We start from the raw sequence: 18,080 nt of genomic DNA, 5'->3' as shown, positions 1-18,080 counted from the left end.
TAAATATGTCCAAGGTACAAACATATGAACAGAATTACATTAAAAGATAAAAATGTCGACATCACCTTCCAATTCTCAAATAGAGGAAAAATCCATATCACAAGTGCATGCAATGCGTTTGGTTTTTTGGTTTTTTTTAAATTTCCTTTTCCTTTTAATTGAAGACCGGTGTCACAGCGGATTTGGACCCCCCCCGGTCCAAACTTTCCTTTTAAGCATCCTTTGTATCATATTTGGTAACTAATTCTATTTGCAAGCTTTTTTGTCGATGTTCTTTTCAATCACAACACAACATTTCCTCAATAAAGGTAAAAAAACCCCCAGCCATTTCGTTCCAATTCTACTGCATTAATTATAGCGAGTCGTACAGTATACGCAAGAATTAGATGTGAACAAACTACTGCATTCGAACTATTGAAATTGTTACAATAAATCTTTGCTTCTTCTGATGCGAATCAACATTGGTACGAAACGTCATAACAATAGTGGAGACTATTGCGTCCAGTCACAGAAATAACTCAGTCTGATTTTCTAAAATAATAACATTAAACAGTTTTTGAACAATAACGAAGAAACTACTCGTATTACAAGTCGTTCGTAAAGCCTATGATAAGTAAAAATGTTTCTATTCTGAACTATTGAAACTCTCAGCTTATTTTCAGATGCAAATCAACATTAATGACTATTATATCGAACTCAATCTTATTTTCTAATTTTAACGATTATTAACTGTTGAGGGACCGAAATAACACTTAAACAATTACGAAGACGTCTAGAGTCTGGCAATCTGCAGACAATGCAGAGCCACTCGTCCTCCGGGGCAGTCTTAAATCCCTCGCAGCTCATATGTAACCTTTCCCCGCACAACTCGCACTGTACCATGTCGTCCCAACACTCGAGCATTGAACAATGACAAAATAAATTAGTGTCACAAGTTTGTCTCTTATTGAATCTAGCGGTGTTCGACTATCGCGGAAAAGGTTCAAAACGACCTCTCTCCAGGCATTAAACTAAATTCTTACCCATTTCCCTTGGTCCAAATAAACATCCGACAGGATGCCAGTTCGTACGCATTAACGATACGCATGTTTTGAATTAAAAACATACTTCAGTACGCACTGGAACGTAAAGTATCTTCCATTCTTACTAGAACGTTGAGGATGATGTTTTCACTTAGTTTTGTTGGGGGGTCCAAATCCGCGGAGGGGGGGTCCAAATCCGCTTGTGGATTTGAACCGGGGGGGGGTCCATATCCGCTAGCGGATTTGGACCGGGGGGTCCAAATCCGCTGGGATACCGGCACTCTCATAGATCAATAACCCTTAGGTATGGCAAGGCACCGATAAAGAATCACGGCATAAAAAAGAAGTTACACTCAGGCGCGAGAAAAGTGAATGACAAAGTCGCGATTCATTTAAGTTTCGCATTTGAGAGGTGGTGGGGCGAGTTCCCGTGCACATCAGAGGGCACAGTAAGACAAAACCGGTGTAACCCCAGATTTCTTCCTGATCTCAAAAGCAGATTCCCTTATTTTGAGCTCTACCCGTATTCTAAAACGTTGGGTTATCCTCTAGACTTTTGAAAAGAACCTTACGAATGGCAGCAGATAATCTCTTTGTTTTGTAAATAGGTCGTTGTGTGCTAATTGTCACAGTTTGTCATTTAGCTATTGCCGAATTTCTTTGGCCTTTAGCTTGAATGTTCAGGCTTTACAAAAGCACAAACAAACGAAACCGAACACCTTAGTACATACGCATCAACCATGCCACAGTAGTACCTCCTTGAATTGTTTTATTCTTATGATTATCACAAAAATGCTGAAACTTCAGTGGTGAATTATCTCACCTCCTTTACGCAAAGAAGCCTAACAATAATAAATTAACTCGTCGCAAACCTCTGTACAAACATTCCTGGGACTAATTTACAGTGTTGCGGCAATGAAAGGAATAATAATTACGAATAAATGACAAGGAAAGCATTTCCGACTGGAAAACTTTTCGCGACACTAAGACTACATACACTTGAAATGAAAAATCATGCGTATGATAGTATACTTTCTCCCTAGTTTGTGGTTAGCACCACAAAAGTAAGTTTTTGTGGACAGACAAATAAAATCACCGGAAATTCGGTATTTTAAAAGTTCAAAGTAGTTACTTGTTGACGCTTAGTGGGGCCACGGGTTGTGCCTCGGATGGTTTAGCCTGATCTGAACTCTTGCGGCTTGGAGTTTCAGAAGGCTGGTCCTGAACTGTATCTTTGATTTCTTTCTCTGAACGTCCAGAGATTCTTGGTTTGGAAACTGGCTGAGAACCTGGCATTCGTGGCGGGGCACGGGCCCTCTTCGGCACGTTTCTGGGTGCCATAGGTAGGGGTGGAATACGAACGAGGCTGCTGCTCTTGTTACCAGGGCCTTTACCATCCTGTTTTGACGTGTTAGTTTTGTCTTTGCTGCTTTCTTCTGGCTTTGAATCTACTTTGGTTGTCTTTGACGTCTTGCTAGGCTGCTCTAAATTGGGTTTTCTGTTTCTTTGGTTGGTTTCCGAAATATGGGACTTCGCCTCTTCCTTTTTCTCTTGAAATTTTAGATTTTCTCTGGGTACTTGTCCCTTCACAATTGGTTTGTCTCCTTGAAAACTGCCGATAGGTTTAACTTGCGGATCAACTTGATTGCTCAGCAAAGGGACTCGTTGCTGTGGTCCTTGTTGTTGAGCAAAGAACATTTTGGTTTGTTCCAACATCTTGTGATGCTGTTCTATCTTAAAGGCAGCCGCCACTGCTTCCGGGTGAGGTAAAGATTGTGGGGGCAAATGAGGTCTATTTGTCACAATCTGTTGCTTTGCAGACATCATTTGAGGTGGCGGCGGCGGTGCAGTTTGCGCCCGGGGTCCTCGCGGAGCTTGTATGTGAGGCACACCATGCATTAAAGACGCTGTCACAGGGCGCTGGATCGGAGCAGGGAAGCGCTGAGTGTTCGTAGCACTTGGCTGTGCTCCACCTATGCCTATAGGACCAAGGCTTGGAGCCCGAATAAGTTGCCTTGGCATGGCTGCAGCTATGACAGCAGGGTTTGGCAGGATGGCAGTTCCAGCACCTTGTAACGGATTTCCGCCTTGCTGCTGTTGCTGGCCTTGTGCTCTAACCTGAATAGTCTGCTGCAAACTGACGGGCTGTTGTTGGAATGGCGTGAACTGCTGAGGCTGTACACCTTGAGGCTGCTGTTGCAACTGAAACTGGTTTATAGTGTGCTTCGGAAAAGTTCCGACGGCACCATGGAAGGGGATACCTGGTTCAACGGGTGACATGGACACCTGCCTTCCCGACAACAATGTTGTTGACACAGGAGGACTCTGAGATGATCCCCCTATGTCTGTAGGGTTCGGAGTGATTGTCATCAAGTTCGGGTTTCGGGCAAATGTTGATGACATCAAAGGACCTATTGAAGCACTGCTGGGTGGCACAGAACCAGGGGTTGATCTCTTTGGAGGTTCAAAAGGTTTTGCGTTTACGTGTTTGACTAGCTCTGATTGCCGCGTGAAATCTGTACTTTGTTCAGCTGTTTTCTTCATTTGCATATCCTGTGAAACATCGTATGTCCCTTGTTTCTGCTGAAAAGGGTACGTTCCTTGGAATGGTTGAGGTGTCGGTTGTCCTGCTGGAAAGCCACTCTGTCGTGACAAATTTTCTCCAACGACCCCCGGCTGAGTTCCTAACAGCTGTCTCTGGGCAGACTGGGGATGCTGAGCTATATTGAACAAAGGAGTTCCTCCTCGCAACGTTTTCGGATCGTACTGCATAAACATGGTCTGCGTGCCTTGCTGAGTGACATTCTGGGCAAAGACGGATCCAGTTCCAGGCTTTGGCTGTTGAGCCTGAATTCCAATCAGAGACGTTGTCTGGGTCCTCGGAGAAGAGGTCACAAATGACTGAGTTGCAGTAGAGGGTAACAGGCCAATAGATACATACGGCTGCGAACCCTGGAAATTTCCTGTTGAATACACACCGCCAGGGAGGAATGGCGACTGATACATGTCCTGAGTAGCCTGGGACAACGGCGAAGAAGATGACCGTGCCTGATTGACCTGCTGCACATGTGTAAGGGAAAAGGTAGGTGTCACCTGTTGATTAGTTTGTTGAAGCTGCTGAAGCTGCTGTTGCTGCAGGAATGGCTGTCTCTGAGGCGCATCCACGAAGGCACCGACAAGAGGAATTGCGTAGCGGTGTTGCATTGCTTGTTGAGTCAATAGTTCTTGTGAGAGTAAAGGGGGAACTAAAGAAACTGTATTTAATTCTGTTTGGTGGTTCTCTTCCGCAGGCTGAGAGACAATAGATGATGACTGTTGTGTTTTCACGGGCTGCTGTTGCTGCTGCTGGGGCTTAACCTTACAAACATTTTGCTGTTCTCCAGATCCTGATTTCTTTGCGAAGTTTAAACCATCAGGTGACTTTGAGTCGTTCTTATTAGTATTAGCTTCCAATTCAACTTGTGGTTTCTTAACTGCGACTTGGTCATGACTTAACCTCGACTCGGCTGACTCTACGACTGACATGCCCACAATTGAAGAACCAACGCTTGCTGGAGTGCGCAAGGTCTCCTCCCACGCACCCCCATGATTGCTTGAGCGCCCGATAGCGATTCCGCTTTCCCAAAGTTTTCTTGATGCTTCCATTTTTTTACTCATTTCAAAAATAGCGGGTGATACTGGAGATGGCTCCCTGTCTGGTCTTTCGGCCGTTGGTCTTTCGTGAATGTCCACTGATAGGGTTTCTGTACCAAAGAGGTGTTCATTGTCATCGTTTCTGTCGCCTGAATCAACATTCAGGTCAAGTTCCGAATCCTTTCTACTTGATTCACTTCCAGAGTCATTTTTCGCTTCTTCCTCCTTTTAAGAAACAAAACAATTGAATAAGCTGAAAGATAAGAGAGCCAGAACGAACCTCGAGTAAGTGTTAAAGCGCTCATAAGTAAACGAAAACAGCCACTACAGATGGGGCATTGTGTAGAGAGTGTATAGGCAGTTCTATAGATATTTATATCAAGGCGTGTCATCTTGCACTTAGCTATTTGATGATCGAAAAGTCTGTATTTAACTGACATGTTGAATTTTATGGTTCAGTCAGCAATCAACCAGCGTTGGAAAAAAGATATAATTGTATTTCGTTCAATTGCACACTAAAATAATAATAAATAGAGTGAATGGCAGCCATCATATACGCCTTCTCATGTACCTTTATATCATCTTTTCCATCGCTGCCTTCATCTGAAACAGTCGTTCCAACATTCCTGCCTGCAGAAATATATTCTGCAGATTCTTGCTCCCCTTTTGAAGTGTCCCTATCATTTGCAACTTCATCTCCAGCTGAAGCTGACTGCTGCTTTTTACTCGATAGAGTGCCAGTTTTTCCTTTCGCAGTGTTGTCCTGAAGAAGCAAAACGAAAACAAGAGAATAGAGTAAATGATCAAGCATGTAGACTAGAACGTTGGAATAATAGAATTTGCCGTTACAAAAACTGTTCTCACCGCTGATCCCTTCGTAAGTTTCTGAGGAACTGTGTCGTCACGACTGCTTTTCCTACCCTTAGTATTACTAGACCATTCTTTCTTTGCGTCCTCTGCGCCCGAGGCAGCTTTTCGCTTGCTACTACGGTCAAATCTTGGAGGCTTGTCTCGCTGAGGTTTAGCCTGCGATCGTTTCTCTGAGGGACCAGCAACTTTTGCACCCTTTTCCGTTGTCTGATCTCGTTTTTCGAGCTTTGTGTTTTGAGTAATGTGGGCTGGTTCTTCACTCTCTTCTGGCTCCTCTGGAGGTGCCAGTAAAGCAATCTCTTTGGTCATGGCTAGGTAGTCGTCATCTACACTGATGTCTTCAATCAACGAGGCAGCCGAAGAAATGACTGTTCCCTGCTGTAAACAAAAAAGGAAAAAAAACAAAGGTCATTGCAAACCGTAGCTCAAATATCGAAAGACAATGGAAAAACCTTTGAATCGACAAATGACCACGTTAGATCAAAATACCTCTAAAAACAAATTTACTGGGGAAACCATAAGCGCTCGATGCTTTTCCTGTCTTGTATTTGTAATTTTGTTTCGTTTTATTTGCTTGTTTGTTTGTTTTTTTGCTGTATGACATTTAAGACGCTTTAGCTGAGCATCCACAGCACTGAACTATACAACAAAACACGAAACTAATAGACAAATAGAAAAGAAAGTCGTGCTCACTGGTTGGACAACTCGTGTAGAGGAAGGCTTTCCACTTCCAACTGCCAGAGGATCGGGAATCGAAGAGGTCACTGGTGGTGAAGCGCTTGGTGGTTTAGCTGGAGTAAGAAGTAGAGGTTTGTCCCATGCATTGAAAACTGGAGGAGGAGGAGGAGGTGATACTGGCCTCTCAACATTAACTGGGCTATTACGCTTGGTAGAATTTGCACTTGACGGATTGCTGTTGGATCCTGTGATAGCAGTTCCAATGGCTGTTTCTGACACAGCTGTAGATGTCGCTTTGCCAATTACTCCCGGAGATTTGCTCTGTGTATTAACTTGTGATGTATGCTGCTTACTGAACCTAGGAGGCTTGGAAGATTGGTTCTTCTTGTTTCCCATTTGACTGCCACGTTGCCTGTTTTGTTCGTCCATTTTTTTTCTTCTCTCTTCCTCTTCACGCTGTCTATCTTTGTTCTCTTTCTGTGTACGACGGGATGTCACTTCAACAAAGCCACTATGAGTTGACGATTTGTCGGACTCATCATCAGTCATATCATCGATACAGATAACTCCAGCAATATTGTGCAAGTCAAACTGTTGAATGTCAGTCTTCCTCACAGGGGTTTCCTGCTTTTTAGGTGTTTTAGTATCGGTGACACCAGTATTTATGCTATCCAGCCCAGTGCTGTGCAGATCAGATCTCCGATTACCATCTTTGCTAAAACCATTTCTAGCAGCAGGCAAAGGTCCTCGAGGTTCCCCACCGACAAGTTTAGAACCATCAACTTTTGCCTGCTGCCTTTCCGCTAAAAAAGGCTCTCGCCTAGATGTATTACCGCGTGTTCCGCCAGCGTCTCGGCTCTTATCTTTCCTTCCTCTTTCTGAAGAGGATCGTGGGCCAGAGAATCCTCTTCTCGGAGTAGACTCTCTTCGTCCTCCTGATTTATCACTTTTTGAGGACTCTGTTCCTTTTTGAGCTTCATTAAGCTCTTCATCCCAGTCCTCTGTAACCGGTATACCTGGACCTTCATCTCTTTGAGGTTGTTCCCTTTTACCTCTTCCTCTCCCCCTGCCTCTACCGGGTCCACTTTCTCTACTTTCATTCGTTCTGACACCCTGAGGTGCGCCTCTGCCCATGCTTGCTCTTTCCTTTTCTTGTTGTTTCTGGAAGCGAGGTGGACGCTCCACTTCTCTCCTAGTCCTTCCAAACCCACCACCAGTACCTCGCCTTCCCGCTCGTGAAGACATCTTCCCCCTAATCGGGGATCTTGCCGATCGTGAACTAGCTCTCGATTTGTCAAAAGTTGAACTACTCTCTTTTTCTCTCTTTACGTCATTCTCATTATCTGCATTGCTGGGTTTCTCATCCCTCCTTTCCTCAGAAGCAGATGTAGCGGTCGTGTAACTGCTTGAATCACTCTCGTAGTCATCATCAGATAGCTCCTCCTCTGAAGATTTTACACGTCGGTAGTTGTTTCCAAAACGTCCACTTCCGACTGGCTGACTGGATCTACCACCCCTAATATTAGTACGCACAGGGGTCGTACTAACACGACCACGAGATGAATATGATCGCGTGCCACCCCTCTGGTTCCTCTCATCCCCTTTACGCCTGGAATTTTGCTGGTCATCGTCTTTGTCGTCAAACCTCTTCTTCCTATCATCCTGAGAGTAGCGCTTGTTGCCAGTGTCTCTTTCGTCGCGCTGATACTGGAATTTCTGATCCCTTTCCTGACCTCTTTCCCTATATCTGTTGTCCCTTCCAGTTTGCCTTTGATTGGTATTGTCTCTGCTGTAATTGCGTCCCGTGCGTTTGTCATCAGAATCTGTCTTACGATCTCTGCCAGCCTCCTGTATCGGTCGCCTCCTATCATTAAACTTCTTGCCGCCTTCGCGTCTGTCCTGATTATTTACATTTCTTAAATCCTGTGAAGATTGTGGAGGTCTTCCAAAACCGCCACGGGCTTTAGGTTTCAAATTATTTACATCTTTGGGGCTCTCAGGTTTTTTACTTACATCATCTGATTCTTTTACTTTTTCTAAGTCCTTGTTGGGTAACCTAACTTCTTCCTCAAATTTGCTTTCACGAGTCACAGAATCGTCTTCTTTGTTTTTCTTCACCTCAGTAACTGTCTCTTCATTTCTCTTTTCCTGTTTGTTAGCCTCTTTCTCATCTGTTGAAGGGACACTTTCTATCCGCTTATCTTGTTTTACCTCGGTAGAATCACGAGTTACTTTTTTGTCACTCTCACTGGCAATTGTGTTAGCGTTCTCTTTCGCCACTACATTTTCCTTGTCTTCTTCGTTCCGTTTCTGTTCATCCTTGGTCGTTTTCCAGGTTGAAGAAGGTCTAGCCTCACGCGATCTCGTCGGTTTGTGCTCCTTGTAATCCCTGGTATCTCTATTTCCTCTATCTCCTCTTCCACGACCTCGATAACTCGTAGCTGTACCAGCCATTCCCCGGCCCCGCACTGGAAAACTAACTCTACCGCGACTGTGAGATTCCGAAAATCGCTCCCTTTTTGGATCTCCACCGCGGCCGGCGAATCTTCCCCTTCTCTCCGTAAAGCGTTCAGCGTCTTCACTGTCCTCTCTCTTTCGTTTTCCAGAGTCTTTCGAATCATCACCACGTCTGTTATCCTGTGTTCTTGAATCACGCTTTGAACTACTTCGCCTTTCGTCTCGTCTGTCTCTAAATCGGGAGCCTTTCTCGGAAACAGCTTTTGATGTGCTCTCATCGTCTTTCCTTTCACGCTTATCATGCACCCTTTCCTTGGACACATCGTTTTCTTTGTTGGTCAGATCTTGTTTTCCAGAACCCTGCAGTAGGACAGAATCAGGTGTTCGTTTCTGACTTGTATCGCCTGAACCACCACTGCCACTGTCATCAAACACGGGCAAGTCTTGGTCATCTGGTTTCCTATCCGTCCTGTTAGATTCTTTTCGCGTTGCCTCTGAGGACCCTTCTTTCGTCTTTTCCTCCCTTGCGTCTGTCTTTATAGCCTTATCTGATGGAGCAGCATGTGGTTTCTTTTCCGCCTCTCTGCTTGGCTCACCACTTGCACTTTCAAGAGACTTGACACTTGCTATATCGTCACCAGCTGTGCTGCTGCTATCGGAACGTTTCATTATCCTCTTTACAGATACATCGGGTTTGGTAGGTTGTGATGGTGACACTGGGCCTAAAAACAGTACAAAATCATTAATAAAGTAGTACCTCACAGTCCCGATCAACTTACAATTGCACGTATCGCGGATGCAAATTTTGGAATAACCTCCCAAATGACTTAAAAGCAGCTGAGAATGTAAACGCCTTTAGGCTCCGCCTACTGAATGCGCTCCTTAGTGGAAATGTCACACACAGATGAATCATTTCAATCTTCTATTCTCGTATGTATGTATGTATGTATGCATGCATGCATGCATGCATGCATGCATGTATGTATGTATGTATGCATGCATGCATGTATGTATGTATGTATGTATGTATGTATGTACGTACGTCTTTAAGTTGATCCTTCTGGTCGTGTTATCACTTCCCAAGCAAATGGTGAAGAGTAGAGACGTTAGCCGATTGTTAAATGTTCATTCATAAACAATGAAACTCAAACTTGTTACACCTATCCTTTTCAAATGTAAGAATCACAGTATCACGAGTCAGCATTTTCAATTTAGACAGCAAATGTCTCAATTTGAAACAACCTACAATACCATTTGAAGGTTACTCATTGAAGAATGCTACGCCACCTGAATCAACGATGGGATGATTGGCAACTGACAGTGATCCTTCAGGAAAATCCCTGAGTTGTGGGGATCTAGCCATCTGTTGCTGGTGATATGGATGTTGTGGTGGATAAGGTTGCTGCTGCTGGTAATGCTGTTGTTGCTGAAAGTGTTGCTGCCTAAGTTGCTGCTGTTGAAAACGGGGTGGGATGTCCCGGGGTGGATGATGATGAGGGCGTGAAGCACCCCTTGCACTCGATCTTGAGGCATCACTGGACTCGCTGTCATTTCTCTGTCTATGACTAACATGCTCAGGAAAATCATTTCGACCATGCGAGTCATCTTGTTGGTTAAGTGCAAGATTCTGTGGTTCCACCTCTCGTTCGGGCGTTTCTGGCATTCGTTGTTCAGGGTAAGGCCCTTTGCCAAAAGAATCTTTTTCAATTGAGTCCAGTTCCTCTGCCCAAGCATCGTCTCCTTCTTTAGCACTCTCCCTCCTGACTTTTTTTAATTCCAGTTCTTTTAACTTAGCTGTTGCTCCTGCTTTCTGTTCAGCCTGCCTTCTCATTTCCTCTTCCTCACGCCTCTTCCTGGCCCTTTCTACTGCAGCACGCATTTCCTCTTGTTGTTTGACTCTGCGTTTCTGCCAATCATTTGTCACTGGTTCTTCTGACTTGGATGCTGGCTTCACTTGATCAGAGCTAACCAGGGAAGGAGGTGGATGTCCAGGTGGGTGTCCCCCTCTTGGCTGTCCGGCTAGATGCTGAGGGTATGGCATAGGCCAACCAGGATTAGGAGGAGAACCTCTGCTATCAAATGGCCTCATTCCTGGACTTGGGGGCATTTGTCTGTTCTCAGAGTATACTGGCCCTGATGATTCGGTCCATGCAGGTCTTGTTGGAGGTGGTCCCATCCCCTTAACCTAGGATCAAAACAGGAAAGGGTGAAACACTTTGACAGTTCACGCAGAAATGGAGTTTTTCCTGTTTAATTTGAGTTACACTCAAGAGCTGCTGTTTTCTAAGAACTTTAATCACACACACTCGAATACAGTAACACTAAATTATAATAACAAGCAGTTTTAATTGTTACAATTCAACAGTTCTGAGCCCTATATCACATAAAGGATAGAGAAAACCCTTCACACATTTGCCAAGCCTGCATCAAAATTATTTTTCTGTACCAAAATTGAAGAAAATTTTTCACCTACAACATGACAAATGACTTTACTTACAGGTCTGCTTTCATTGCCTTGCCATCTTGTTTCAGGTTCACCACTTGGGGTTTCTATTTCAGGTTTCACTGGTTGTTCTAGTGAAGGTTTATCGTCATCTTCAAAGTCCTCAAAATCCAATTTTGCTGCATAATCAACTTCATCTTGTGCACCAGCCCATCCACCCTCCTCCTCTTCATCATTGTCAGTCATTGCTTGTATATCTTCTGGTTTGAGGATACTTGGCCTTCCATATCCTTCACCTCGGGTCTTGTCTCCCAGTTTACCTCCAGAATTAGGTCCTGAAGGGGCACTGGGTCTTTGGCCTGGTCCCCTGTAAAATCATTAAGATGTTGTCATGTGAAGTTTTAACTTGATATTTCCTTTTACTGAAATTGATTACATGGCACATTGCAAAATTTTTCTGAGAATTTGAACCCATTTGGATATTAAATATGATGAACATTTGGAACCTGGTTGGATGTTACACTTTGAGACAGCATAAGTAATTTAAGATGGAGGTTGGCCAATAGTAGCATGAAAATCACAACCTCTTGTGTGTGTTTTTTTTTTTTTTTTTTTTTTTAACTATCAAGGTATCTAGGGAGAACTACACACTGATGATCATATATTTATTTGCAAGTCAATAAAAAGATTTTGGCATGTTCAAACAAATTCCCATACATGAAAAAATATTTGATTATTAATTATGCATTGACATTATGTAGATACTGTGTACTCTGATAACTCTTGAGTACAAGTGTTAAGGGTTTGAAAGCTAAGAAACATGTTGAGGCACTAGTGAGTAAATTGACCATGTAGTGAAGTGATAAAAAGTAGATAAAGGGTTACAGTGCCTAAAATTGCATAAATAACACAGAAAGTACCTAGAAAAATGATCTGGGGGATACCCATGAGGATGCCTTCCTGGTCCATGACTTTGTGGTCCATTACCATGATGGTGGAGATGCCCCTGAGGAACATTCCTCCCATGTGACCCATGCTACCAGACACAAACAAAACTAAATCAGTGAGCTACAATGTAATGCCTGTTTCTCTCTGAGGGCACTCCATGACCAACAATTTTCACTTTAAAAACATACCAGTACATACAATACATGTTAATTGGGTAAACTTTCTAAAACAGCAAGCTGATATTCCATATGTGCTGGTACAATGATTTGTAAATCACAATTGCCTCTCAAGAGATACCCCCGTACCTTCCAAAGGTGCTTAAAACAAGCGAGAATGTCACAGCATTTGTAGTTTTCATAGTAAAAAACAACAAAAACAAAAAAATTTACTGAGAATGCCTTTTTTCCTTTTCACAACATCCCCCCCAAAATTTTTCCAAGTGAATTCCCAAGGCAAATAGTGTTAGACCCTCTGCATAAAAAAATTGCTTCAGAGTTGCAAATGGTGTATCCAGTGGTTCAGATGGAGTTCACAGTTAAAATGGACAAAAACATTTAGGAGATGTATATGTACATACTATTAATGTATCAGTTTTCCAATTGTTCAAAATTGAGAAACAAATGTTAAAAGAAAATACCAAAGATATCCAAAATTAAAACTTAAGGAAGCTAGGGATATTAAAATACTGTAACATATAATAAGTGTAATTTTCTTTTGAGTACATTTCAATTTCGAAAAAGCTTACACATCCATAAAGCATTAAGAAAGGAGAGATACAATTCAAGTTTAACCCTATCACCTTTTATCATTAAGTAAGAGGCTTCTTCATAGCGGTAAAAAGCCTTAATGTACTTCCAGATAAGGAAAAGGGGTAGAGACAAGCACAAACCTTGAAATGCTCAACTTGATACATGAAAAAGTTGTATTAAGGATTTTCAGGTAAAGTTTCAAGACATATTCAACTTCCCTATAGCTGCTGATGTACAATAATTTCTCTGTCCCAAAACCTAACAGACCTATGTAACCCAGCTGTCAAACTTTGAGGAATGTCAAGAGGCAGTTTAAACTGAAGTGGTATGTGCAAAGAGCATTAAATCCTGAGCTTAATATATAAACAGTAAAGCAGACTTCTTACCGGGTAGTCTGGTGGTCGTCTATACTGATGTCCTCCACCATGTCCTGGTCCCCCATTATATGCATCTGTTCTTTCTCTTGCTGTTCCATAATCAGATGGTGGAGGACCTGACAGAAATAATGACATTACCATTGCTACAAGTTTAGTTTCCTTCCACAGTTATGACCATGTTACAAGATTTTTGAAAACACTGCTTTCACATCAGAAACACAAGAAGATTTTGGGAAACTTGGGCCTTTAAAATCTTGCATTGGTAATAAAAACATGGTGGTGATTGTTAAATTTCTGAGTGGCATCGTATTTCTTCCTTTTTACACCAATGCATTAAACAGTCCTCTTGCATTCAATCCCACAATCAAATCTCTCATACACATTACCTTGTAAATATACTGTATGTTAAGGGATTTAGAGTTGCATGTATATGGAGGCAACATCCAATGACCGACAAATTTGGCTATTCTCATGACCTGATTACTTATTAATATTGTAACAAGAAATAATAAGTTAACCAATTCACTCCCAAGATCACATAGGTAAATTCTTACTATCTGCCATACAGCCCTTCTGATGTTAGTTTGGGTAATTTATTATTTGAATCAAACAATAATTGCTGAGTTGATTTTTTTTTTGGCCCATTACTTTACAGCTTAATAGTGCATTGATATTTTATGAAAAAATTAGATCTTGGTCAATTATGGGAGTTGAAGGGTTAATCATTTCTGAAAATGAAAGGGTTAAGTCCTCTTATCCATTTATTCAATTAAACTTTGTTTACATGTATTAAAGAAATTAAGGAGTATAGCGTACTGTAATTTGTGATGACAGAGGAATATGACGCCCTAGTCATGTCGGAGATATAAATGGATTCATTTTGAATGTTCCACAAGTATTTAACACAGAACTCTAGGTTTATGCTTCAACCCATAAATTGATGATATGTGTAACCATCCTAGATTGTATTTCATCAGTTCACAAGGAAAAATTAATCATATGCCTAGAGCAAGACTTCTCACAAAGTGTGGAAAAGAACATTTGTGTGGTTCTCTAGAAAAATTGGATTGGGAAAAATATATACTTCTAAATTTACACTGATTTATTCATTTGAGCTCAAGATTAACTTCATTGTTTAGAAACAGTCAAAAGAACATCTTTTTTTTAAAAAGCTTTCATCCACTTTGCTACTAAATTATAAAAGTTGAGTGAATAGTAACTCCATGTACAGGAAAAGCTATAAAAACACAAATTATGACACGAGAGCATTACCTGGACCACTGCGCTCCATCCATGGTGGTTCGTCTAAAATAAAATAGTGAAAATACACCTTTGTTACACTTTTATACTTTACTAAATAAATCATGGTAGACCACAGAAGTTTATGCTGTATAAATTCTAGTCCCAGAACAGACAAGTTTAAATGTCAGAAGAATACTGTGGTGCAATATAGTGGTGCATTATAGTACTGTATAGTATACCATGAAACACATCACATTTTCAACTGCCTTTCAACTGGCAAGAGCCCAATGATACAGATATTCAATTCTATGTACACCGCACTTCACTTCAAGTCTTGCTACAATAAGTCATGCTCCTAGGAGAGATGATTATACTTGCCAGTAGATTTCACTTAATAACAATCATGAGCCAAGAGTGAGGAGGCAAATGTCCAGGTTATATTGATGATTTTGAATATATCAGAGGAAAATGATACTTACTTGTAGAAGTTAAACAAGCAGTGTAAATCTATTTTTCATGGAAGAGTAAAATGATTCAATTACACTTACGTGTATTGCGCATTATTTGTTTCTGACCATACTGTGTAGGAGGTTGTTCCTTTACTTCTGAGGGCAGCGGGGGCCTTTCCCCAGAGTTTCCACCACCCAATACTGGGAATTCCCGATTGAAATATGGCATCTCCTGGTGAGAGTAGGACCTCCCTACAGGTTGAAATATTGTAAGATTACAACAAGTTATTATTGATGTTATGTGTCTTGCATTGAGTAAGTTAGCTCCGACAGTCACCACAGATGAAAAAACCTGTTTTCCAATTGCTATTTTTTAACTTTTGGTGTCTGTAACTTAAGTAATTTTCTCTTAAACAAGATTTTCAATTTCGGCACTGTAGTAGCCTGTGAAAGTAGTGCACTTTTGAAGAATATGTCTTTAGTTTCATGCAAGAATTACATAGGTGAGACTGGATGAGTCAAAGCAATAATAGAATTTTCACGGCAAATTTTCGACCTTGTATCATTTGCTATCTTGGCTTTGAATCTACACAGAATTTCATCCTTTTGATGGCCAAGGGAAATATACATTGCATAAAAACATGCAACAAAATAACATTTCTAACTATTCAAAAAATTATGTTACCACAAGATCCAACAACGCTATATGTGCAAAGATAAACCTGTATCTTATTAGGGGAAAACAAAAGGTTCGACTAATCATAAATACTTGATTATCGTAATCAGCTACCCGACGCCTAAACTGAGCTGTATAGCATGCACGGAACTTAGTTTTGACATTATAGAGGTAATAACAAATTTTCCGAAGATAAAGATTTCACCTTCCCATCAAACACCATGTCTAACATACTTGAAGAACATAAAAGCACAAGTAAAATATTTTTAATTACCACAGGATGAAATGCGTGTGTCAAAATCCCGACTCTTTCGCTAAACAACGACAATTAGTCACGCAGATAGCAAAAATTATTTCTTCTTTCCTTACCTTGACCACCAGCCTCGTTTGATGATACAGTGCCCCATGTCTTTACTTGAGATTCTTGCTGTTTGGCTGGTTGATTTTGTGTCTGCCCCGAACTTTGCGATTGCGGTTGAACTGGTTGTGGATGAGACGGCGGTGGTATAGGCCGCTGCGGCTGCAATAGCGGCTGCTGAGAAGATGGCGCATTTGTTTGCGATGGCGTTGAACTCGGAGGTGCTGCCTGAGATGCAGCTGCTGGTGTAGTTTCCGAAGGCTTCTCCTTCGCACTGCCCCATCCTCCACCTCCGCTAGGAACTAAAGATACTGTAGGATCGTTGCCGGAGTTTTCGCTTTTTAAAGAAGGGAGATTAGCGGGAGGAGGAATTCGACGACTTGCACCGACTTTTCCAAGGCTCTGTAGCCCATGGCGAGCGGTCCCTGCGAAAAAATAGCGTCCATCTTAGAACCAAAACAAAATTTATGAGTTTTCATGTACCCGATCTTACGCCACACGAGAGCAACATCGTAGCGTCCACAAAACCGGAAGCCGCATTTGAAAGGCTCGCAGATCAAAACCAAAGTAAAAAAGACAACCTTTCACGGTTTACTTCGATGCAATGTCGCAACTTGGATGTTAGAGGCTGATAGCACTTTAAAATAAATAGCAAAATCCCCACGATAGCGAAGAAATACAAACCTGAGGATGTTTTAGTTTCAACCTTAGTTCCTTTGTATGTCTGATTTAAGTTAAGTGAAGAATACTTCGTCTTCCCAGCATTTTCCTTTACTTTAAGCCCAAACCTGTCGGACATTCTGGATAGGCAGTCATGAAGATAAGAAGCGGTGAAAAATGCCCCAACTTGCAGATTCTTTCGACGTCAAAAATTTCCTTGCAAACTCAATATGGCGGAAGGGCAAAAAGCTCGGTGACGTTTGACGGAGTTATCCTTGTGTCCAACGAGTTATTTCCAACAAATACTGAAATAAATTTGTTCTCAAGGTTTTTGTTTATATCTGTAAATCTGCCAGAGACCTTGAACTTTGTAGATTACTTGGGATGGTTTGAATTGATATCTCAAAGCCAAGATGGTGGAAAAGAGCGACAACGTCAAAGACAGCAGCAAATTAAAATTTTATACACTGCTCGTTCACGAAGAATTGTACGCTAGATGACGTAGTCAAATTCCGACACGCTCCGAGAGTTGACGAAGTTTACCGAGGAATGGAGCGTCTCATTTCCGTTGCCCGGAAACGATATTCTGCACCTTTAAAAAGCGAGAAGCAGTAACGACGAATTCTTCAATTTTTTTGTTAACCACATGGTCCAGGTTTTCGTTCGACTCCACATGCTTCCCCCTTAGCGGTTTACGGCGGTGAAAAAGGTTTACAAAATGAAATAAATGAATAACAATAAAAATAAACCTACAAAGTAAAAAAAAAAATATAGCGTTAAACATACCCCTTCCGATTGACTGCTAGTCTGTTATTTGCAATACTACACTGTTAGTATTGAAACTCTGAATTCCTTCTAGACTCAACGAAGTTTCCTGAGACTCCATACCTTAATGAGTTTAATATGCTGATATCTAGACGGGTTTTAATTGTGCTAAGTCAAAAATTAGCTACAGGACATACCACGCTATGAATGGCCTACCCTGATCTCTAGCTTGTATGCGATAAGAGGGATCTATTTCAAGGGGTTGATGTTTCTTCTTCTTCCAGAAAGATGCAGAACATTCTGATAAATAAGTCAACGGAATAACTGGCAAAAGAAGACAAAATAAAATGAAAAGAAGTTTAGAAATGAAGAAGCAAAACGGTGCTCTTTAAAATTTTTCACTTCGTCCTATTTCAGTCAGTCAGTTAAAATCGATAATCAAGAAAACGAGGTGTCATATTTGGTCAGCGGGAGCTACAGGTGTTTTGATTATTATGCTTGTAAATTTTCCATCCGAAAGAAATACGCAAAACAATTAGTGGTAATCATAAAGGCATCCTTTCGGGCGGCCAAAAAGGTAAGGTAGGCTAACAAGTAATCTTATTCCGAATAAGCCTACCAAGTATGCCAAACCAGATATCTGCTTAGAGGAACGCAGGGTTTCAAAATTTTGCTCTCGTTTTTCGCATTCAAACTAAACGTTGCATTCAGGAGATCTTCAGTCAGCTCCAAGGAAAAACATCTTAATTCCTG

The 18,080-nt window shown here is 41.6% G+C and overlaps 1 protein-coding gene across 2 annotated transcripts; it reads right to left on the bottom strand.

The window, feature by feature from the left end:
- Positions 1 to 1,774: 1,774 nt before the first annotated feature.
- LOC131795632 (protein PRRC2C-like) lies at positions 1,775 to 16,999 on the bottom strand. 2 transcript variants are annotated; one of them, XM_059113214.2, is made up of 12 exons: positions 16,587 to 16,999; positions 15,914 to 16,327; positions 14,968 to 15,120; positions 14,450 to 14,482; positions 13,187 to 13,293; positions 12,024 to 12,139; positions 11,158 to 11,470; positions 9,948 to 10,845; positions 6,219 to 9,382; positions 5,520 to 5,903; positions 5,227 to 5,418; positions 1,775 to 4,880 (listed from the first exon to the last, which is right to left on the bottom strand). In XM_059113214.2, exons 1-12 carry the CDS (start codon positions 16,699 to 16,701, stop codon positions 2,151 to 2,153), a joined length of 8,619 nt encoding a protein of 2,872 aa, XP_058969197.2. In that variant the 5' UTR covers positions 16,702 to 16,999; the 3' UTR covers positions 1,775 to 2,150. The 2 variants fall into 2 exon arrangements, with proteins under 2 accessions (XP_058969197.2, XP_058969198.2); XM_059113215.2 differs by having other exon boundaries at positions 5,520 to 5,900.
- Positions 17,000 to 18,080: the final 1,081 nt, after the last annotated feature.

The sequence above is a fragment of the Pocillopora verrucosa genome, chromosome 4, assembly GCF_036669915.1.
Source record: "Pocillopora verrucosa isolate sample1 chromosome 4, ASM3666991v2, whole genome shotgun sequence".
NCBI lineage: Eukaryota > Metazoa > Cnidaria > Anthozoa > Scleractinia > Pocilloporidae > Pocillopora > Pocillopora verrucosa.
Note: the sequence above shows the minus strand (reverse complement) of the source record. Positions and strands in the feature narration are given on the sequence as shown.

Excerpts from the sequence above, each read along its gene's own strand:
- LOC131795632 (XM_059113214.2), bottom strand. The coding sequence starts at position 16,701 with ATGTCCGACAGGTTTGGGCTTAAAGTAAAGGAAAATGCTGGGAAGACG. Across the intron at positions 12,140-13,186 it reads GACGACCACCAGACTACCCG|CATGGGTCACATGGGAGGAA; the intron begins GTAAGAAGTCTG and ends TGTGTCTGGTAG. Across the intron at positions 9,383-9,947 it reads TCATCCCATCGTTGATTCAG|GCCCAGTGTCACCATCACAA; the intron begins GTGGCGTAGCAT and ends TACTGTTTTTAG.